At 43.8% G+C, this 19,950-nt stretch overlaps 1 protein-coding gene across 1 annotated transcript in view; it reads left to right on the plus strand.

Moving 5' to 3' along the window:
• kpnb3 (karyopherin (importin) beta 3) overlaps nt 1-19,950 on the plus strand; it is a 30,476-nt gene that overhangs the window by 2,165 nt on the left and 8,361 nt on the right. Inside the window, exons 2-19 of the mRNA XM_079495834.1 lie at nt 2,288-2,368; nt 4,054-4,246; nt 5,178-5,280; nt 6,344-6,440; nt 7,023-7,127; nt 7,735-7,857; nt 8,349-8,469; nt 9,542-9,629; nt 10,234-10,340; nt 10,806-10,930; nt 12,360-12,449; nt 12,742-12,915; nt 14,168-14,386; nt 17,088-17,171; nt 17,713-17,845; nt 18,567-18,688; nt 19,063-19,159; nt 19,343-19,515. Coding sequence (XP_079351960.1) covers nt 2,288-2,368; nt 4,054-4,246; nt 5,178-5,280; nt 6,344-6,440; nt 7,023-7,127; nt 7,735-7,857; nt 8,349-8,469; nt 9,542-9,629; nt 10,234-10,340; nt 10,806-10,930; nt 12,360-12,449; nt 12,742-12,915; nt 14,168-14,386; nt 17,088-17,171; nt 17,713-17,845; nt 18,567-18,688; nt 19,063-19,159; nt 19,343-19,515 — 2,235 coding nt within the window. The remainder of the gene's footprint in view (nt 1-2,287; nt 2,369-4,053; nt 4,247-5,177; nt 5,281-6,343; nt 6,441-7,022; nt 7,128-7,734; nt 7,858-8,348; nt 8,470-9,541; nt 9,630-10,233; nt 10,341-10,805; nt 10,931-12,359; nt 12,450-12,741; nt 12,916-14,167; nt 14,387-17,087; nt 17,172-17,712; nt 17,846-18,566; nt 18,689-19,062; nt 19,160-19,342; nt 19,516-19,950) is intronic.

Here is a 19,950-nt window from a genome sequence, read left to right on the forward strand (position 1 = left end):
TCTGGTCCAGTGAAATGTGTTGTTTCTTGGTAAAGCATGGCTCTTGTTTTTCACAGGTATACAATATGCTGTGTAGCTCAATGACAGTAATGGTATAGTTTGTTTCTATTAACTGGCTGGGTCTCATAGTTGATGTAAAATTTACACCAACTATGTAAAAGGTCTGGGGGTTGAGGGTTTCTTCTATTCCATATCAAGCCCAGAGAAACGCTGCACTGAAACGTGCTTGGGGGCAGTGAGTTTAAAGGGCCACTTCACCCCTTTTTTCAACCAGATCTTATTTTAATGATGTTAGGGAGCACAGTGGCATAATGTTTTTTTTTTTCCCCTGGTACCACGGAATGTTGATGTCATGCGCACGCGTGTACTCATTTGCACACGCCTACATGTGCGCATGGCATGCGCACAGAACGTAACAGCTGATAGCCTAAAGCCTATATTGTTTATAGTGTATAAGAGTTTTAGAAACACAAAAGTAGACCTAAAATAATCGGACAAACTTGTGTGTATGAGACGTGCGTTCAGGTAAACGGTTAAACCTGTTGTTATACAAAGTAGTAGCCATTTCATTTGGGCACAGTACTTCTTGACACGGCGTGAAAATAAAGGGCCGCGCCCACTGCCAGAAAACCTAGCATGCACGCGCGTGTTCAGTTCCTGCCGTGTGCACGTCCCATTTATTTTGGGTACCACGGTAAGGTACTGCTGCGTTCTACGAGCATGACTTGTTGGGAGACAAGTCACTGCGTTCTACGAGCATGACTTGTTGGGAGACAAGTCACTGCGTTCTACGAGCATGACTTGTTGGGAGACAAGTCGCAGCGTTCTACGAGCATGACTTGTTGGGAGACAAGTCACAGCGTTCTACGAGCATGACTTGTTGGGAGACAAGTCACTGCGTTCTACGAGCATGACTTGTTGGGAGACAAGTCACAGCGTTCTACGAGCATGACTTGTTGGGAGACAAGTCACAGCGTTCTACGAGCATGACTTGTTGGGAGACAAGTCACTGCGTTCTACGAGCATGACTTGTTGGGAGAAAAACACTTTCCTGGGGTTTTTATGTGGGTAATATGTGTTTTTTTTTAGATATTTTAGTATTTATATGAACCTTTTATTGAGAAAGGATATCCCCTTGAGATGTCACATCTCGTTTTCGAGGGTGTCCAACAACATACAGCAAATACAGAGCAATACAATAGACAGAAAACGTTACAACAGATACATCCATGCATACATTACAAAACAAAACAGAAAGCTCTCCCAAGCTGGCCGCTCCCACCCCACCGAATCACCCCGAAAATGAGGCACTTAATGCATCATGGTACTCATATAGTGGACATAGATCAAGAATCTGAAAACAAAAATCAAAAACAAACTATTACAAATACTGTATGCACATGCAGTAAAATGCTTTAACGAGAGATACATAATTACAAACGTGCACATGCATAGATGTCAAATTACAGTATATTTGCAGATTAGTATGTTAGAAACAAACTAAGGCATATCGGAAGCAGGAGCAGGGTATTTGAAGATAAGTAAGGATAGAGACTTTAAAGATATTGAAGGAGTTGATTGATCTAAGAGAACTGGGGAGATTGTTCCAGTCATCCGGAGCTTTGTATTTGAAAGCACGTCGAACGACTTCTTTCCTAATGTTGGTGGGGACAATGAGGTAAGGTCCTAATGTTGGTGGGGACAATGAAGTAGGCATACTCTCACTCTGTGTTCCTCAGATTATATGGTGAGCTAAAGGGATGCAGATACTGTTAGGGTAGTTAAAATGAATACATTTGAAGATGAATATGAGCCAATGAAAGTGCCTTCTAGATTTTGAGATTTCAAAGTGTCTGTGATGTCACAGACACTGGTCTCAATTCCGTCCTGGACGACATGTCGTCTCAGCAAGAGCCCCTCCTCTTCTCCAGAAAGAGGCGCAGTGCACCAAAGCATTATGGTCATTGTAGTAATCCAGTCAAACCCTATAGTCAAACACACAGACTACATTATTTTTCTGGCCATAGAGTGCAAATTTCAAATTGTGCTACTGTTATCTACTACACATACCATAAACATTGAGTGACTGGAGTTTGTTCCAGCTGTGTGAAATGTCCCTTTAACTCTCGGTACAAATCAACAACACTTCGGCTACACGCTTGTCGCTCGGGCTCGCTTTGTAAAAAGCTGCTTGCACCAAAATGGGCATGATGATGTTGTACGCGGTGTAGTTAATCATATCCAAAGAAATCTAATTTCCTCCCCAATTGTTTTTTTTTTGTTGCAGGAGACCTACGACAGCATCCCTGGCCAGAACAAGATCACATTTTTGCTGCAGGCCATCAGAGATGCCGCCGCCACAGAGGAGGTATGTGTATATATGTACTCTTCGACGACATCATCTCTGGTCCCCCGAGGGCCCCCCTAGCTATTACCAGTACGTGCACAGGGCCTTTATCCATTTGCGACCTGTTCGACTCGAAAGGAAATCAATCCACCGCAGGGAATTGGACGTCAGTGTTTCCAACATTCTTATTGTTTATCTCTTCTCCCCTGTAAAGTTAGTAGGGGGGGGGGGGGGGGGGGGAGCAACCTTCCTCGTTGAATGTTTTGTCCCTGCATCTAATTTGTAAGATGACTGTCTGGCAGGTCATGACTCATGAGCTGCTATTTGTGCAACCTGATGTAATTATGTGGTGTGCGTACACGCCTCTCTCTCGTCACATTTGATGTTAAGCATTTTTGCATTCTTACTTTTACATCGCCACCACAATTCCTGATTCATTTAGTTTTCGTTGCCAGCCTGCTGTGTCACACGGTGAGCTTGTAGATCTATTTTTTGATACATGACATGCATGCAAGAAGCTAAAGTGTCAATCTGGTTTAACTTTGCTTTGAAGTATGCCCGTATAGAGCGTCGCAGTCCCGCCCTCTCGTGAGACCCGGAAAATAAATCCCCGTTCATTTTCCTCATAGACTTTTCAGAAAGTATTTATTTAAAGACGTTTACGCCGCGGACAAAGCCAACTCTTGTCGTGACAAATCATGACAATAAACACAGTGTTTTGGGCCAAACAAAGAATTAGAAAGTAGAAAAAAACGGCAGGTTACAACACTTTTTTTGTTTTTCTTCTTTGTAATTGTTTGGTCCAAAATATTGTGTGTGTTGTCATGATTTGTCACGACTCGAGTTGGCTTCGTATGACGCTTAAAAGGTCTTTAAATAAATACTTTTTGAAATGTCTATGGGAAAAATGCATTGGGATTCATTTCCTGGGCCATGGTAAGGGGCGGGACTGCGACGCTCTATAGAGCTGAGACGTTATTAGGAAATGCGTGTACATACATGGCCCCCCCACACGATTATTGGTGCGCGTCATGATTTTGGCGAGTGACGACTCTCTGTCGTCCACGGGGCAGCCTGGGCCCTTTCGTGCCTCTCTCTTCTTCCTTTTGCCTCATGACCGATTATTTTTAGAGCTTTGAAAACGGGAGCAGCTAAATGGATGGTTGGCCGGCAGAGTGTCACACTGCCTTTTTGTTTTGTGAGATGAGATGCTGCGAGACAGTTCTTGTTGTTGGAACTGTCAAAGCATGACAAAGAATGACATTTAATTTAATTGCCTCCCCCTGGCCAGCCGGGGCGCCTGATGGAGGGGAAAGGAACTGGTTGGAATAATGTGTTCCTTCCACACGCTACGTCCAACCAGGGAAACTCCCCCCTGTCAGGTGCAAAGGAGCAACTTGGACACTCAGGCATGAAGGAAGCATGAGTTCAAGTTCGTTGCTCTCCCCATGTCCCCCATTTATGGGGACTAGGTTGGCGGAGGGTGTGTAGAGCCCAGGATCACATTAGATAATTGACACGGGTGAAAAATGGGTTACAAAATCGTGGGATAAAAAATATAAAAAAAAGAATGACATTTAAATGCCCTCATCGCCCCGGTATGACTAGAAAACCATTTGGTTATGCTTTTTAATGACGACGTGTATTTTATTTTTTCGAAGCGCACATAACTAACATCAAATCACCCCCTCCTCCGTCTGGTCCAGGTCAAACAGATGGCGGCGGTGCTGCTCCGGCGGCTGCTCTCGTCGTCGTTTGAGGAGATCTACCCCGGCCTGACGCTGGAGATGCAGACTGCCATCAAGACAGAGCTGCTCTCCAGCATCCAGCAGGAGACCGCGCCCACCATCCGCAAGAAGGTCTGCGACATCGCTGCCGAGCTGTGTCGTAATCTCATCGGTAAAGACACTTTTTTTTCTCCTCCTCCTCTAGTTGGGTAAAGTTAGCTTAAGTTGTGGCAAATCTGCAAAAGAAATGCTTACCACTTTCTTTCTTCACAGAAAAATTTGTTCCAACCCAACTCCCTTGGGAAACTTTGTGACAGCTGCTGGAAGTTGGGGTACCATTATCAACCAATATAAGGCAAAACATTCCAAATTTCATTATACTTTAAGTCACATGCCCAAGGAGTGTTTTCTTTGTGCAAAACGAATGCTTGAAATGGATTCAGCCTTATATTGGTTGATAATGGTACCCCAACTTTCAGCAGCTGTCACAAAGTTTCCCAAGGGAGTTGGGTTGGAACAAATTTGTCTGTGATAGTAGACACCTTTTATGAACACATCTTTGAAGAAAGCTAGTGGTAGCATTTCTTTTCCAGATTTGCCATAACTTAAAGCTAATTTTCCCTTATTACTCCTCTTTCCTCGCTCCTCAGGGAGTCATGCTTTTTAGAACGGTGGTTCCCAAACTTTTTCATGTCAAGGACCCCCAAATTGACACATGCCCCCCATTTGAAGAGATGTGCCAGGGACTCACATAAGAGAAGATTTTTACAGCTCTAGCAGTGATTCTCAACTCGTTTCATTTCAAGGACCCCCAGTGACATGCAATAGGCTACGGACCCTCATTTAATGGCATTTCTATCTCTGAGACTCTAATTTATATTGTAAAATCAATGTTAATTTTACTCTGAGTGTTACATACCCAGAAGCCGGGTCCATTTGGTTCCAAACTATCATTTAGCTGGGGGGGACCCCCTGGAGCTGTCCATGAGGGACCCCACTTTGGGAACCACTGTTTTTTAGAAGAACATAACGGAAGATATCAGTAATGTCAGTTCTGACCATAATGATTGAAGTTCTATTTTCTATTTTCCTCCCATCTCCAGATGACGACGGTAACAACCAATGGCCAGAGTTGCTCAAGTTCCTGTTTGACTCTGTCAACTCTCAGAACGTGGGCTTGCGAGAGGCTGCCCTGCACATATTCTGGTGAGCTCCACCTAAAACATGTTTTTGTCTGTGCCACAGCAGTTAACCCATTTAGACCCATTTAAAAAATGTCTTCTAAATCCTAAAAACCTACGTTTCTGTCAGTGGTGCTCAACCTTTTTCATGTCAAGGACCCCCATAATTATCTGTATTTGGCCGTGGACCCCCATCTCAAAATATGATGTTCCAGGGACACCCCAGATGTAAAGATTTGAGTTAAAAATGTTCGCTCTGATATGATATGATATGTTCAAAGATGTGTGCCACAATGCGAATCATTCTCGCCTGTTGGACCTCTCCCATGGTCGGATCAGGGCTAGTACTTCGCTAGATTGACACACCAACATGAGAACAAGCAGAGAATGACGTTTATATCACCTCTGTTCTCAACCTGCACCCGTTGGTGACAAACGCAAACAAAATTACATTTATTAAAAAAAAGAAGGAAAAAAAAAAAGATGTGTGCCACATTTTCATGATTTTTCAAAAATGGCAGACCTAAAAGTTCATAGCGCAGCACTCTGTGCCGTGCTATGAGCTTGTAGATCTGCTATTTTTCAATAGCTAAAGTGTAACACAATGCTTAAAACACAAACGGGTTCCTGCCCAGAATGGGTTAAGATATTTGCTTTCAGAACCTCCAAATGCATGCAGATAGGTATCAACCTAATAGATCGAAATCATGATGACATTTCCAAGATATTCTGCCAATTTGTTTTTTACAGACATTACAGCAAGTGGGAGTTCTTAATATTGCGTTTATATTTGTTGTCTCATAACCGTTAACCCATTCTGGGCGGGAACCCCTTTTGGTGTTTAGCATTATGTTATGCTTTAGCTATTGAAAAATAGCAGATCTACAAGCTCATAGCGCGCCACCGAGTGGCGCGCTACGAGCTTGTAGGTCTGCTATTTTTTTTAAATCGAAGAACGACTGACATAGAAACATAGCTTTTTCAGAAAACTGTCAGGTTGTAGAAGACATTTTTAGAATATAATCTCAGGTCAAATGTCACTGGCCACTGACACGCGTGTTTTTTTCTTTTACATGTGTGTGTACCAGGAACTTCCCTGGGATCTTTGGCAACCAGCAGCAACATTACATGGAGGTTATAAAACGCATGCTGGTCCAGTGTATGCAGGACCAGGAGAACACGCAGGTAAAAGAGTCTTCACAGGACACTTTGATTGTACTGATTTGATTTAGCAAATCCATGATAATCATATTACAAATACTATTTTGGAAAGGAACTGGTTGGAATAACGTGTTCCTTCCACACGCTACGTCCAACCAGGGAAACTCCCCCCTGTCAGGTGTAAAGGAGCAACTTGGACACTCAGGCATGAAGTAAGCATGAGTTCAAGTCCGTTGCTCTCCCCATGTCCCCCATATATGGGGACTAGGTTGGCGGAGGGTGTGTAGAGCCCACGATCACATTAGATCATTGACACGGGTGAAAAATGGGTTACAAAATCGTGACCACCGTGCTCCGACTATGTGCGCTTAATTTTTGGGACGGGGACAAACGTTTCGGCTATCCAGCCTTCATCAGTGTCAAGCCGAAACGTTTGTCACCTGTTCAAAAATGAAATGAATGTTTTGAACTGAAGTCTTGGTGTGTGTGTGAGACACCCACTATCGTTATTTTGATATGTTTTTCAAAAGCTGAAATCAACCAGTCAAATCACTAGAACTCAACATCTTACGTAAAAAAAATAAAAAATATTTGTTTACTTTTCAGATCCGCATGCTGGCGGCACGTGCTGCCTGCTCCTTCGTCTTGTCCAACGAGGGCAACACGGCCCTGCTCAAACACTTTGCTGACCTGCTGCCCGGCATTCTGCAGGTCCGTGGAGAACCCTGTAACACATTTTAAAAACTCTTGATCTTCAATGAGTCAAGTGGGCGACGTGGTCTTATTTCACTTGAGTTTTATACATGCGCGATGAGCATATTTTCACTGAATGTCTTATTTTTTTTATATAATATCTATTTTATTTGGAAAAAGCAGTACAATAACAGCATTTCTATGTATACATAGGACACAAGTGCAGTTCCCAGGATTTTTTCTTTTTTCACCCCTCTTCCCTCCCTCCCCCCTCCAAGTGACTCTGTAACATCCTTGCTTTCTTCAGGACTACATATGGCATCAAGTCAACACTTAACAGGGGCAAAGGGCAATATCGCTTCAGAGTGTACATTTCAGAAGGAGAAAAAGAAGAAAGTTGTTTATTTTTATTTTGTTTTTATTTTGGGTGGGAACACCTTTTGGTGTTTTAACTAAGCTAACCTACGCGCTACGAGTTTGTAGGTCTGCTATTTTTGAAAAATCTTGACATTGCAGCACAAATCTTTGAATATATCTTCTTTCAGAAGACTTTTTTTTTTAAATTTTGACGTCGGGCCTAAATGGGTTGACTAACCACTGACCACAACGTAATGTCTCCCTCCAGGCGGTGAACGAGTCGTGTTATCAGGCAGACGACTCTGTGCTCAAGTCTCTCGTCGAGATTGCAGACACTGCGCCGAAATACCTGAGACCCAACTTGGAGGCCACACTGCAGCTCAGTCTGAAGGTGAGTGCACATGTTCCCATTGCTCCTATCATGTTCCATGTTTGGCAATTTTCTTTTTTCCTGGCTGTTTTTTTTTAAAGGGCATTTCTGCTGCACGAGTCCAATTCAAAGAGTTTCGATTGATTGCAGCTTAGTTAGTTTTTTTTTTTTTTTTTTTTTTAAACTGAATGGCTGGAAAATGGAAATAATAGAGTTTACATAGTACCCCCAAATATATATGTAATTGGCCGCCGACCCCCATCTGAATACATGTTGTTCCAGGACCCCCCAGAAGCAAACATTTGAGTTAAAAATGTTCGCTCTGAAAGAATATATATTCAAAGATTTGCACCACATTTTCACGATTGATATAGAAACATAGGTATTTCAGAAAACTGTCAGGATCTTTTTTTTTATGTCGGGCCTAAATAAATGAACCCTTATAAATTAAAAAATGTCACGTTGTAAATGCATTAAGATGACCTTTTTTTTGTTAATTGTCCCCTCTCCAGTTATGTGCAGACACCAACCTCACCAACATGCAGAGGCAGCTGGCCCTGGAGGTCATCGTCACGCTGTCGGAGACGGCGGCGGCCATGCTGCGGAAGCACACGGCCACCGTGGCTCAGAGTGGTGAGTGATGGAGGAAGGCCGGCAGCAGCTCATAAACTGTCCTTTGCATCACTGCCCTTCACCTGCCTCCTGAACTCGCCTAACTAGACTTGTTATGTAGATTTCAGGCCTTGCCTTTTACTTTAACCACATGAACCCCTAGCATCCCCTATTCCGGGGCCAAGCAGTCACTGAAAATGGGAGGTCTACAAGCTCACAACGCATAACTTGTAGACTGGCTATTTTTGTGCGTGTGCGTGTGTGCGTGTGCGTGTGCGTGTGTGTGTGTGTGTGTGTGTGTGTGTGTGTGTGTGTGTGTGTGTGTGTGTGTGTGTGTGTGTGTGTGTGTGTGTGTGTGTGTGTGTGTGTGTGTGTGTGTGTGTGTGTGTGTGTGTGTGTGTGTGTGTGTGTGTGTGTGTGTGTGTGTGTGTGTGTGTGTGTGTGTGTGTGTGTGTGTGTGTGTGTGTGTGTGTGTGTGTGTGTGTGTGTGTGTGTGTGTGTGTGTGTGTGTGTGTGTGTGTGTGTGTGTGTGTGTGTGTGTGTGTGTGTGTGTGTGTGTGTGTGTGTGTGTGTGTGTGTGTGTGTGTGTGTGTGTGTGTGTGTGTGTGTGTGTGTGTGTGTGTGTGTGACCTATAGCTAAGCCCCGCCCTCTCCCACTTAGACACTCCCACTTGGACACTTTCTAGCCGGGCTCATTCATGTAAATATCATGGATTTTACACATTAAATACTAGGTTCATTTTTTGGAACCAGACCTTCAAAATCTCTTCCAAATCCGTCAACAAGGCCTGCCATATGCACTGGAAAAATATGTGCGTGACATTTCTTTTTTTTTTTTAAAACAATTATTTTATCATATATGAAAACTATTGGTGGAGAGGTTTGTCTAACCCATGTTATGCTTAGCCATGATTGGACCGTCCATAGCAGTTTGGGGAAGGGCTTTGCTATAGGTCAATTGTATAGGGTTTAAGTCAATGTAGATTGTGTTTTAACCAAATATAGTATTTGTACCAGTGCTAACCATGGTTTTGTGTGTGTGTGTGTGTGTGTGTGTGTGTGTGTGTGTGTGTGTGTGTGTGTGTGCGCTCAGTGCCCCAGATGCTGACCATGATGGTGGACCTGGAGGAAGACGAGGAGTGGGCTATGGCCGACGAACTGGAGGATGACGACTTTGACAGGTAACATATTTTCAACAACGTGGCCAGAATAATGATTGGCTCTCTGCCCTTGTGTAAGTCTGTGCAATGCACTCACTCACTGTATGGCGTGCTAATGTGCAGCAGGGCTAGCACTAGTACTCCCAACTTCAAAAAGTTAGGAATGGAAATTAGGAAAATGTCAAGTAAGTGTTCTGGACAGTCTGTTTAAAATTGCGCTTCCTCTTTCAATCTCCCTCGTGTGATTTTGAATGTTGCCGCAGAAAGCATCCATGCGACTTCTCTGCTACGCCATTCCAACGAGCAAACTGTCTCCGTCCGCACTGCAGAGCACCTACTGTCATGTCAAGAAGACACTTGAATGAATTTACAAGACTCTACATATACAGAGTGTACTCTCTAGACTGTACAATTATTTGCACTCACACAAACGCTCCCAGTTATATTTCAAGCTTGCACGGATTACATTTTCGGGGAGAATATGTGACCAAAAACTATTCCAATTCCAAGCCCTGCATAATCGAAGGCGTTGAGCCAAGTGGTTTGGCTATGCACACCTCTGGGTGGCCATGTTCCGTTTGTGGGAGACGGTGAGGTTTGAAAAGGTTCCGCTGTGTCCCAATAGTAACGCAGTGGCAGGGGAGAGCGCCCTGGACAGGATCGCCTGTGGGCTGGGAGGCAAGATCGTCCTGCCGATGATCAAACAGCACATCATGCAAATGCTGCAGAACCGTACGTTTTCACATGATGCACACACACACACACACACACACACACACACACACACACACACACACACACAATGTTTGAACAACATTGACCATATTGACATGGCAGCCATCTTCTCATAGGAAAAGAGAAGGGAACCCGCACACTCATATGCTCCAAAAGATAAATGTATTGACGACGTTTCGAGCCAATTTCGAGCTCATCTGGTCAAATCAGTTTGACCAGATGAAGAGCCTTGGCTCGAAACGTCGTCAATAAATGTATCTTTTGGAGCATATGAGTGTGCGGGTTCCCTTCCCTTTTCCCAAGTCACTTTTTGAACCCAGCACCTCCACTAAGTGATGTGTGTATTTTACTATAGCCATCTTCTCATGACATATGGATGGGCTGCTATGTGTGAGACCTATTTATTTTAACAATTCCCTTTTAAAAATAAAATATATATTTTGTTTCGTTGCCTGCCTGCAGCCGACTGGAAGTATCGCCATGCAGGCCTGATGGCCCTGTCGGCCATCGGAGAGGGCTGCCACCAGCAGATGGAGGCCATCCTCAACGAGATAGTCAGCTTCGTCCTGCTCTTCTGCTCTGACCCCGTAAGACATGCATGTTTAATTAATGCTGTTTGAATAGTGCTTTGTGTCTTTAGCTGGTTTGAGTATAGCCTAACAACCACACATAAACACCATGCAGATTATTTCACTTAAACTTAAATTAAAACTTGGATTTATGTTTCACTTTGCAAAACTGCAAATGAAGCAACACAATGGGCTATATTATAGCCATTTTACTATATGCACACAGAATAACTCTCCCTACTACATTCTAGGGGTGGGACGATATGGGTTCCTCACGATACCATATATATCGCGATATTAGGCCCTCTATAACGATAATATCACGATATTCGATATATTGCGATATTTGCGATATATCGATATATTGTATGCAATTTCATCAACGATATATCACGATATCTGCAACTACAAAATACTTGGAACTGAAAAAATGCAGCATTTTGTATTCCCACAAAGCTGTTTGGAGACTTTGGACGAATCACCATCCAGTATTTCAGTACTTCTGGTTGCTGTGGAATCTGAGTGGGATTTGCTTTATTTTAGCTGTCATTTCCTCCTTTTCTAAACATGTTGTTCATCACTTCATGATGAACAACATTTCAAATTTCAAACAAATATATCGATATCGATATTTTAATAATCAATATCGATTATTTATCGCGGGAGGACGTATCGATATATATCGCCATATCGATATTTCAGCACACACATTCACAGGTGTTGCTGTTCCATTTAGTGTGCAATGGTTCTCGAACTTTAATTTCAATTTCAATATTACTCTGAGTGTACAAATGGAACCAAATGGACCCTTACAGGTCCATTTGGTTCCATTTGTACACTCTCAGAGTTACACACCTGTATGGGGCCATTTGGATCCCACTCAAGGACACTTTGAGAGACTCACTGGTGTAGCCAGTGAGCCAACATGCAGCAGTGGTCAACTGATGGCTGTTAACATTGGGAATTTGGGCGTGTAACCAAATGGACCCGGTTGGGACTCGAAAAATCCTGTTGTATTTGTCTTTTTTTTATTTTAAAAGGATAAAAAATAGCGCATTTTGTCCTTAACGGTTAATTAGCCATCAAGGCCTTACTGTAACCGGTAAATAAAATGTCTCCATTTGGCCAGCCCTAGAAGGAAGTAGGGAAGGGGCCCAAGTTCTTTCCAAAATGGCGTGTGTGCATAGATTGAGCCCATTAAATGATGAAGAATGGTCAAATGTACTTGGGACTGGGACAATGGGACATAAATAGCTTTGTCATGATTTGCATGCACAGCTAGGTCCCTTCGTTTGTCATTCCACACATCCCTTCACACAGTGAACCAAAATGTTTTAACGTGCGTGTTTACCCTTAAGCCAGTTTTTCAGGATTTGAATGTACCTGAGTAATGTGTGCCGCAGGTCTTGTAGTGGTGTTGACTCTGCTCTTCTCTCCCTCCCCCCAGCACCCCAGGGTTCGTTACGCGGCCTGCAACGCCATCGGCCAGATGGCCACAGACTTTGCCCCCACCTTCCAAAAGAAATTCCACGACAAGGTTGGTATGAAATCACTTTTGAGTTGTTAAACGAGTTAAACCGCTGTGAAGGCCCCCTGCTCTACATGTACTTTGCTCAGCCAAATCAAATCATCGTTATGGGGTGATCAGCCAATCGAATCACCGCTAAAATTCACACAAACGGACCAAGTTGGGCATTAGGAGGGGCCGGCGATCCCTCAAAAATAATAAGAATCTAATAAAAACTTGGCCACACACACAAATTACATACTAGTAAACTGCGGTACACATTTCTCCACCCCCCTCCCTCGCCCTCTGTCTGCACCGCCAGGTCATCTCGGCGTTACTACAGACCATGGAGGACCAGAGCAACCCCCGGGTCCAGGCACACGCCGCGGCCGCCCTCATCAACTTCACAGAGGACTGTCCCAAGTCGCTGCTCCTCCCCTACCTGGACAGCCTGGTGCAGCATCTCCACGTCATCATGGTCGCCAAGCTTCAGGAGGTATAGAAGATGCACCAGTGTTGATTTCGTCGACTAAGATGAAAAATGTTTGTCGACTACCTTTTTTCCACTGACGAAAAAACTAAATGGAAACTAAATTAAAACTCTGCTATGATGACTAAAACTAAGACTAAACTGTAAATGTTAGGAAGGGACTAGTGGACCATTTCACAATTAGTTGCATGCTGAAAATAGCCGATCTACAAGCTCACAACGCGTCGCGCTGAGCTTGTAGATCGTCTATTTTCAACAGGTGTCAAAACGGTCATTATGGCGGCATCAAGGCCCGCCAAAATACATTTTAGTTGACTAAATCACCTGTAGATTTAGTAGACTAAAATCTTGTGATATTTAGTCGACTAAATATCGGAACACTAAAACATTCCAGGTGACTAAAATGTGACAAACCATTCAAGAGACTATGACTAAAATCAAAATTTGCTGCCAAAAACGACATATGTGTGATATGTGTGCACACACACAGTGCCAGTTTCTAATGCAAATGGCACAAGGCTTGAATGTTCGTGTTTTCAATTCGTCGTTTTGTTTCTCTGCATCTTGTTCATCTAAATGAGTTGAGCTGCAAAGCACTGCAAAACTATTGACGTTTGTTTGGGTGTCACAACTATTTGTAGTCATTTGTCCACCAAGTGTGCCGTCTTTTGTTTTGCTAGTGCTTGATGTACTGTATTCCATAAAATGGTGAGAATTGCATAGTTAACGTTATGTTTACCTGGAAACTTGGCCATAGTAAGTCTTGCCGAGCCGTGAGGCCCATAGGGCAGGTTGTTTCTGTAGCGTGAGGCAGCTTGATGTCCAAAGACACGAGTAAGACGCGTGAAGCGAACAAAGCTGTTGTGGCAGTCTGACACACACACACACAGAGACCTCTGTATCATTTCAGTTTGTATTGGTTTGCTCCCAATCTTTTGCCCTCTGTTTAGGCGGGCGGGTGGTGTTACAGCGTGACACACACACAGACAGTTTTGGCCATCTTCTATAGTTAGTGCTCACTTCGTTCGCAATGACCCTAGTATGTCGCAGGGACTTCCCAGGGACCCCCAATCCAACCCGTGATGCCGAGTTCCAAGCAGAGAGGCACTTACTTTATTTTTTCCAACTATACTAGACCGTAGAAAGACAGGGTAGTGGTGTCCGGCCAGAATCAAACCAGGGTTGTAACCGTTTTAGAACCCACCGTGCCTGCCTGCGTACTAAGCTCCGTACAACACACTCCTTTCTCTTCCCCCAGCTGATCCAGAAGGGCACCAAGCTGGTCCTAGAGCAGGTGGTGACGTCCATCGCCTCCGTGGCCGACACGGCGGAGGAGAAGTTTGTGCCGTACTACGACCTGTTCATGCCGTCGCTCAAGCACATCGTGGAGAACGCCGTGCAGAAGGAGCTGAGGCTGCTCCGTGGCAAGACCATCGAGTGCATCAGCCTCATCGGCCTGGCCGTGGGCAAGGACAAGGTATGCTGTTGGAGGAGGCAACTCAACCAAACCTGTTGACCCATTCTGACCTGAGATCAGATTCTAAAAAATGTCTTCTACATCCTGACAGTTTTCTGAAAAAGCTATGTTTCTATGTCAGTCGTTCTTCGATTTTTCAAAAATAGCAGACCTACAAGCTCGTAGCGCGCCACTCGGTGGCGTGCTATGAGCTTGTAGATCTGCTATTTTTCAATGGCTAAAGCATAACATAATGCTAACACCTAAAGCGGTTCCCGCCCAAAATGGGTTAACCCATTTAGGCCTGACATCGAAATTTAAAAAAATGTCTTCGAAATTTTAAAAAATGTCTTCAAAATCCTGACGGTTTTCTGAAAAACCTTATGTTTCTGTATCAGTGGTGCTCAATATTTCATGTCAAGGACCCCAAAAATGATATGTAATATGCCTCTGCCCCCCATCTGAAAATATGTTGTTCCAGGAACCTCCCCAGAAGCAAAGATTTGAGTTAAAATGTTCACTCTGTAATAATAATATATTCAAAGATTTGCGCCCCATTTTCACTATTTTTCAAAAATGGCAGACCTACAAGCTCGTAGCGCGGCACTCGGTGCCGCGCTATGAGCTTGTAGATCTGCTATTTAACATAATGTTTAAAACACCTAAAGGGGTTCCCGCCCAGTATGTGTTAAACATCAGCTACTGGATGTTTAACCGAGGTCAAACATTGCAGATGGAAATCCTGCTTCCATCTAAATATTTGTAATATGTACTTGGGGGCAGTAACTCTCAATAGGCCGTGGTGTGTGATTATATCACAGCTAAAGGTGCGGCTACCACCATAGTTATTATGTCAAATGGTTGCCATATGTAGCGATATTAAAACAACACATATGCTGGGTTTTTTTAGCAGCAGTTTTTAATATCCATTAAAAGAATGTTGCCCCCGTCTGTCTGCTAGGCTTATTGTTTAGGCAGACGGCATGTAGTCAAGACCAGTATAACAAATCTAGTATAGAGGGTATGCGCATGCTTAAAGTGAATGGCACATCGAGTGGCAAAGCAACATGCAAAATGAGTTTAACATTGTTTAACGTTGTTTAATGCAATCAGATAGGACTTTTCTGTTTGGATGTATGGGCTTTCAAGGCCAGAAAGTAGTTTTTTGCCACTTGGTAGGCATTCCTGCATAACTTCCGGGTTTGATGATGATGTCACGCGCATACCCTCTATAGTATAGCAATGTTCTGTCTTTTCTGACACAAAACAAGCAAAGGGTAAACTAAAGTTATCGGTGTCATCCTTGTGCTGCTTTGGCATCGAAATGTCACAACATTCCATTGACCGGCTTTGGACAAGGACACTGTTTCGGCTTTGCTCTCAACATTTCATTGACCAGTTTTAGACAATGAAAGTGCTTTGATGCACTCCCATTTCATTGACCGGCTTTAGACAATGAAATGGCTTTGATGTGCTCACAGTATTTCATTGACTCAGTGAAACCGCTTTGATGTTTGATGACTAGTGTTTGGGGATTAAAAAGGTGGTTAAACGCATTTGATAGACCATTTGATTTGTTTATTTGTTTTACTGTAAGTTGTACTGTAAAAAGACATTAGACTTATTATATACCACTCCTATCATCCAAATGCGCTGGCAAGTTGGACACTGCACCTTTTTTATAATCCATGGTTCTATTACAACTATCTTGGGAGTTACTAACTTAGAGTATATATGAATAGAGACGGCACCCGAGTTCTCCTCCCATCCACTTGCATTAAGTTGCTCAAAAGCGCATGAGGCGATTTCACTGTGCATTCTGGGTAGGAACAGAGTGCATTCTGGGATGGATTGGGCCCAAACACATGAACTCGCTGCCGCTGACTATCATTGCAGGCATTCAGCGTTCACGTGTCATCGTGAACGTGCACAATGATGGTCAACGGACCAGCGCGTTCATGTGTTTGGGCCCACGCTGCAATATCAAATTCGGCCACTATGTCCATTTCGCCTCAGGGTTTCATCCGGGTGCCGTCTCTATTCATATATACTCTAAGGTTACTAATCTGTATGTGGCTTTGAAGTAGGATGTAATGGGATGGGGCAGGTGTGTGGTTGTTGGTGTTTTAAGTACCCCACAGCACCTCCCAGTGGACTGAAGTATAAGTGGCACTCCCAGATCACATTACATGCACTCCTTCAACCCTCCTCTTGTCTTCTGTGTGTGATAGTTCATGCCTTGATGCCTCTTGTCTTCTGTGTGCGATAGTTCATGCCTTGATGCCTCTTGTCTTCTGTGTGCGATAGTTCATGCCTGATACCTCTTGTCTTCTGTGTGTGATAGTTCATGCCTTGATGCCTCTTGTCTTCTGTGTGCGATAGTTCATGCCTGATACCTCTTGTCTTCTGTGTGCGATAGTTCATGCCTTGATACCTCTTGTCTTCTGTGTGTGATAGTTCATGCCTTGATACCTCTTGTCTTCTGTGTGTGACAGTTCATGCCTTGATGCCTCTTGTCTTCTGTGTGCGATAGTTCATGCCTTGATGCCTCTTGTCTTCTGTGTGCGATAGTTCATGCCTGATACCTCTTGTCTTCTGTGTGCGATAGTTCATGCCTTGATACCTCTTGTCTTCTGTGTGCGATAGTTCATGCCTTGATGCCTCTTGTCTTCTGTGTGTGATAGTTCATGCCTTGATACCTCTTGTCTTCTGTGTGCGATAGTTCATGCCTGATGCTTCGGCCGTGATGCAGCTGCTGCTCAAAACACAGACGGACTTCAACGATCTAGAAGATGACGATCCTCAGGTAGGAAGCAGGAGAGACCCACACACACTGTGGTTTCATTCTTTAGCCTATTGAGACCTTAGACCCCATTCTACAAATGTCTTCTAAATCATGACGTTTTTTCTGAATAAAACCTATGTTTCTATACCAGCGGTTCTCAAACTATTTAAGGTCAAGGACCCCCAAAATTATATGTAATTGGTCGCAGACCCACATCTGAAACTGTTTTTGTTCCAGGGACAGGGGTAGCAAATTTGAGTTAATAACGTCTGTTGTGGAAGAACATATTCAAAGATTTTTGCCACGTTTTCAAAAATGTTCACAAATGGCAGATCTACAAGCTCGTAGCCGTGCTATGAGCTTGTATATTTGCTGTTATTCAACAGCTAAAGTAATTAAAATAATGGTTAAAGACGTAAAATCTAAGGTGTCACACATGTGTTCCAGATATGAATGGGCTAGAACCGTCTATATTCTGTTCAGTTCTGCAAGACCGCTATTGCGCATGTTCACACGTGTGTTTGTGTTTGTGTGTGTGTGTGTGTGTGTGTGTGTGTGTTAGATCTCCTACATGATCTCCGCATGGGCTAGGATGTGTAAGATCCTGGGTAAGGAGTTCCAGCAGTACCTGCCTGTGGTCATGGGTCCCCTGATGAAGACGGCCTCCATCAAACCTGAGGTCGCTCTCCTGGACAGTAAGTCCCCCCCGAATTATTTATTAACTGTTGGGCCTCGTCGATCGATGCGTGTTGCTGGAGTTGAATTTCCCCTCATGGTATTTGAATCCAGACCGCTACGGCACCCAGAGGGGCCATTATTTAGAGCCTACTGCAAAACCTGTTTGTGCATGTCACTCCGGCTGCAAGATCTGTCTGTTGAAATGCTGATACTACGTTTTGGTTGCTCGGTCCTTCATTAGTCAATTTATGTATTTGTAAGTGAAGACTGTGCGCCCCCTTTTTTCTCTTAACCCATTTTGACCTGAGATCAGATTCTAAAAATGTCTTCTACATCCTGACAGTTTTCTGAAAAAGCTATGTTTCTATGTCAGTGGTTCTTCGATTTTTCAAAAATAGCAGATCTACAAGCTCATAGCGCGCCACCGAGTGGCGCGCTATGAGCTTGTAGATCTGCTATTTTTCAATAGCTAAAGCATAACGTAATGCTAACACCAAAAGGGGTTCCCTCCCAAAATGGGTTAAATTTGTTACTCCTACGCGCCTGTCCATTTCAGTAGCTCCTGTCCATTTCAGTAGGTGTGCAAAAGGACTTTTTCTACTTTGCACTTTCTACTTTCACAGTTTGAAATGCATCACAATATGCCAGTTTGTTTGCTGTTTTTCCATAATACTCATCATAGGTGTGGTTGGCCAATCTACAAGCTCACAATGTGTGGTTTGTGTGTGTTAATTTTAGCCCAGGACATGGAGAACATGTCCGAGGACGATGGCTGGGAGTTTGTCAACCTGGGGGACCAGCAGAGCTTCGGCATCAAGACGGCAGGCCTGGAGGAGAAGGCCACTGCCTGCCAAATGTTGGTGAGTCATCACCGACTAGAAACTTGCATATGACTTTACTTTAAGTACCTTATCAGTACGGTGTAGCTGTCATTGGCCATTATTAGTCTGACTACGAGACTGATACAGGTTCATGAGCTGTGATAGAAAGGCCAGTCTGATTCCAAGACTGATACAGGTTGAGCTGTGATCGAAAAAAGCTCACACTTGGTTTATTGTGTTACGCTGATGTGTTGCATTCTGGTTGGGCTTAAATGTTTTTAAATGGGAATTCAAATCTAGGCCACTTTCTTGACATTTGCTTGAGACACTGCAACACTGTACACAAAAATGCCAATGATTGTGTTGGATTTATTTGCAAGAGTTGATGGTATTATGTTGTTTTTCTGTTGCAGGTGTGCTACGCCAAAGAGCTGAAGGAAGGTTTTGTGGAGTACACGGAACAGGTGGTGAAACTGATGGTGCCTCTGCTCAAATTCTACTTCCATGATGATATCCTTCTCACTTTCTTTTTTTTTTTTACCCCCAGATTGTTAAGATCTGTGTTAATTAACCATTTAACCCATTTAGGCCTGACTGAAATACCAATGTTTCTGTATCAGTGGTGCTTGTATATCTGCTATTTTTCAATAGCTAAAGTATAACATAATGCCATGTTCCTTGACTGTGACCTACGTGTCCGGGTGGCAGCCGCCGAGTCCATGCCACTGCTACTGGAGTGTGCGCGGGTTCGAGGCCCCGAGTACCTCACCCAGATGTGGCACTTCATGTGCGGCGCCCTCATCACAGCCATCGGCACCGAGCCCGACTCGGACGTTCTATCAGAAATCATGCACTCATTCGCCAAGGTAAGGTGTTTTATGACTGCTGTGACATTTTGTTAATCAGAGACTGCTATTACAGTCTGTCGCCACAAGATGGCCTCTTTCCCTATTGTAATGTATTGTCATGGTTCGCTGTCCCCATGTGCCTGCTGTATTGTTGCTCTGCTCCCTTCAATAACGCACCACCACGGAGGTTGTGGGTTTAAATCTACCGTGGTGTCTATAGGGGGGGAAGGAAGCCACTTGAAATTAAACGGGTTGAGAATCACTGCTAGAGCTGTAAGAATCTTTTCTTATGGGTGGGTTATTAACTCATTCTGAGCGGGAACCCTTTTTTTTGTGTTTTAAGTCACTGCATGTATTCCTACAGGCTGGGGCGGCACATGAGTGTTGGCAGGGCTTCAGTAGGTGAGCCAGTAGGATTCAAACGCAGTGATGACACACACAGGTGTCAGGAGG

This window comes from Electrona antarctica (assembly GCF_951216825.1).
Source record: "Electrona antarctica genome assembly, chromosome: 24".
Classification (NCBI taxonomy): domain Eukaryota; kingdom Metazoa; phylum Chordata; class Actinopteri; order Myctophiformes; family Myctophidae; genus Electrona; species Electrona antarctica.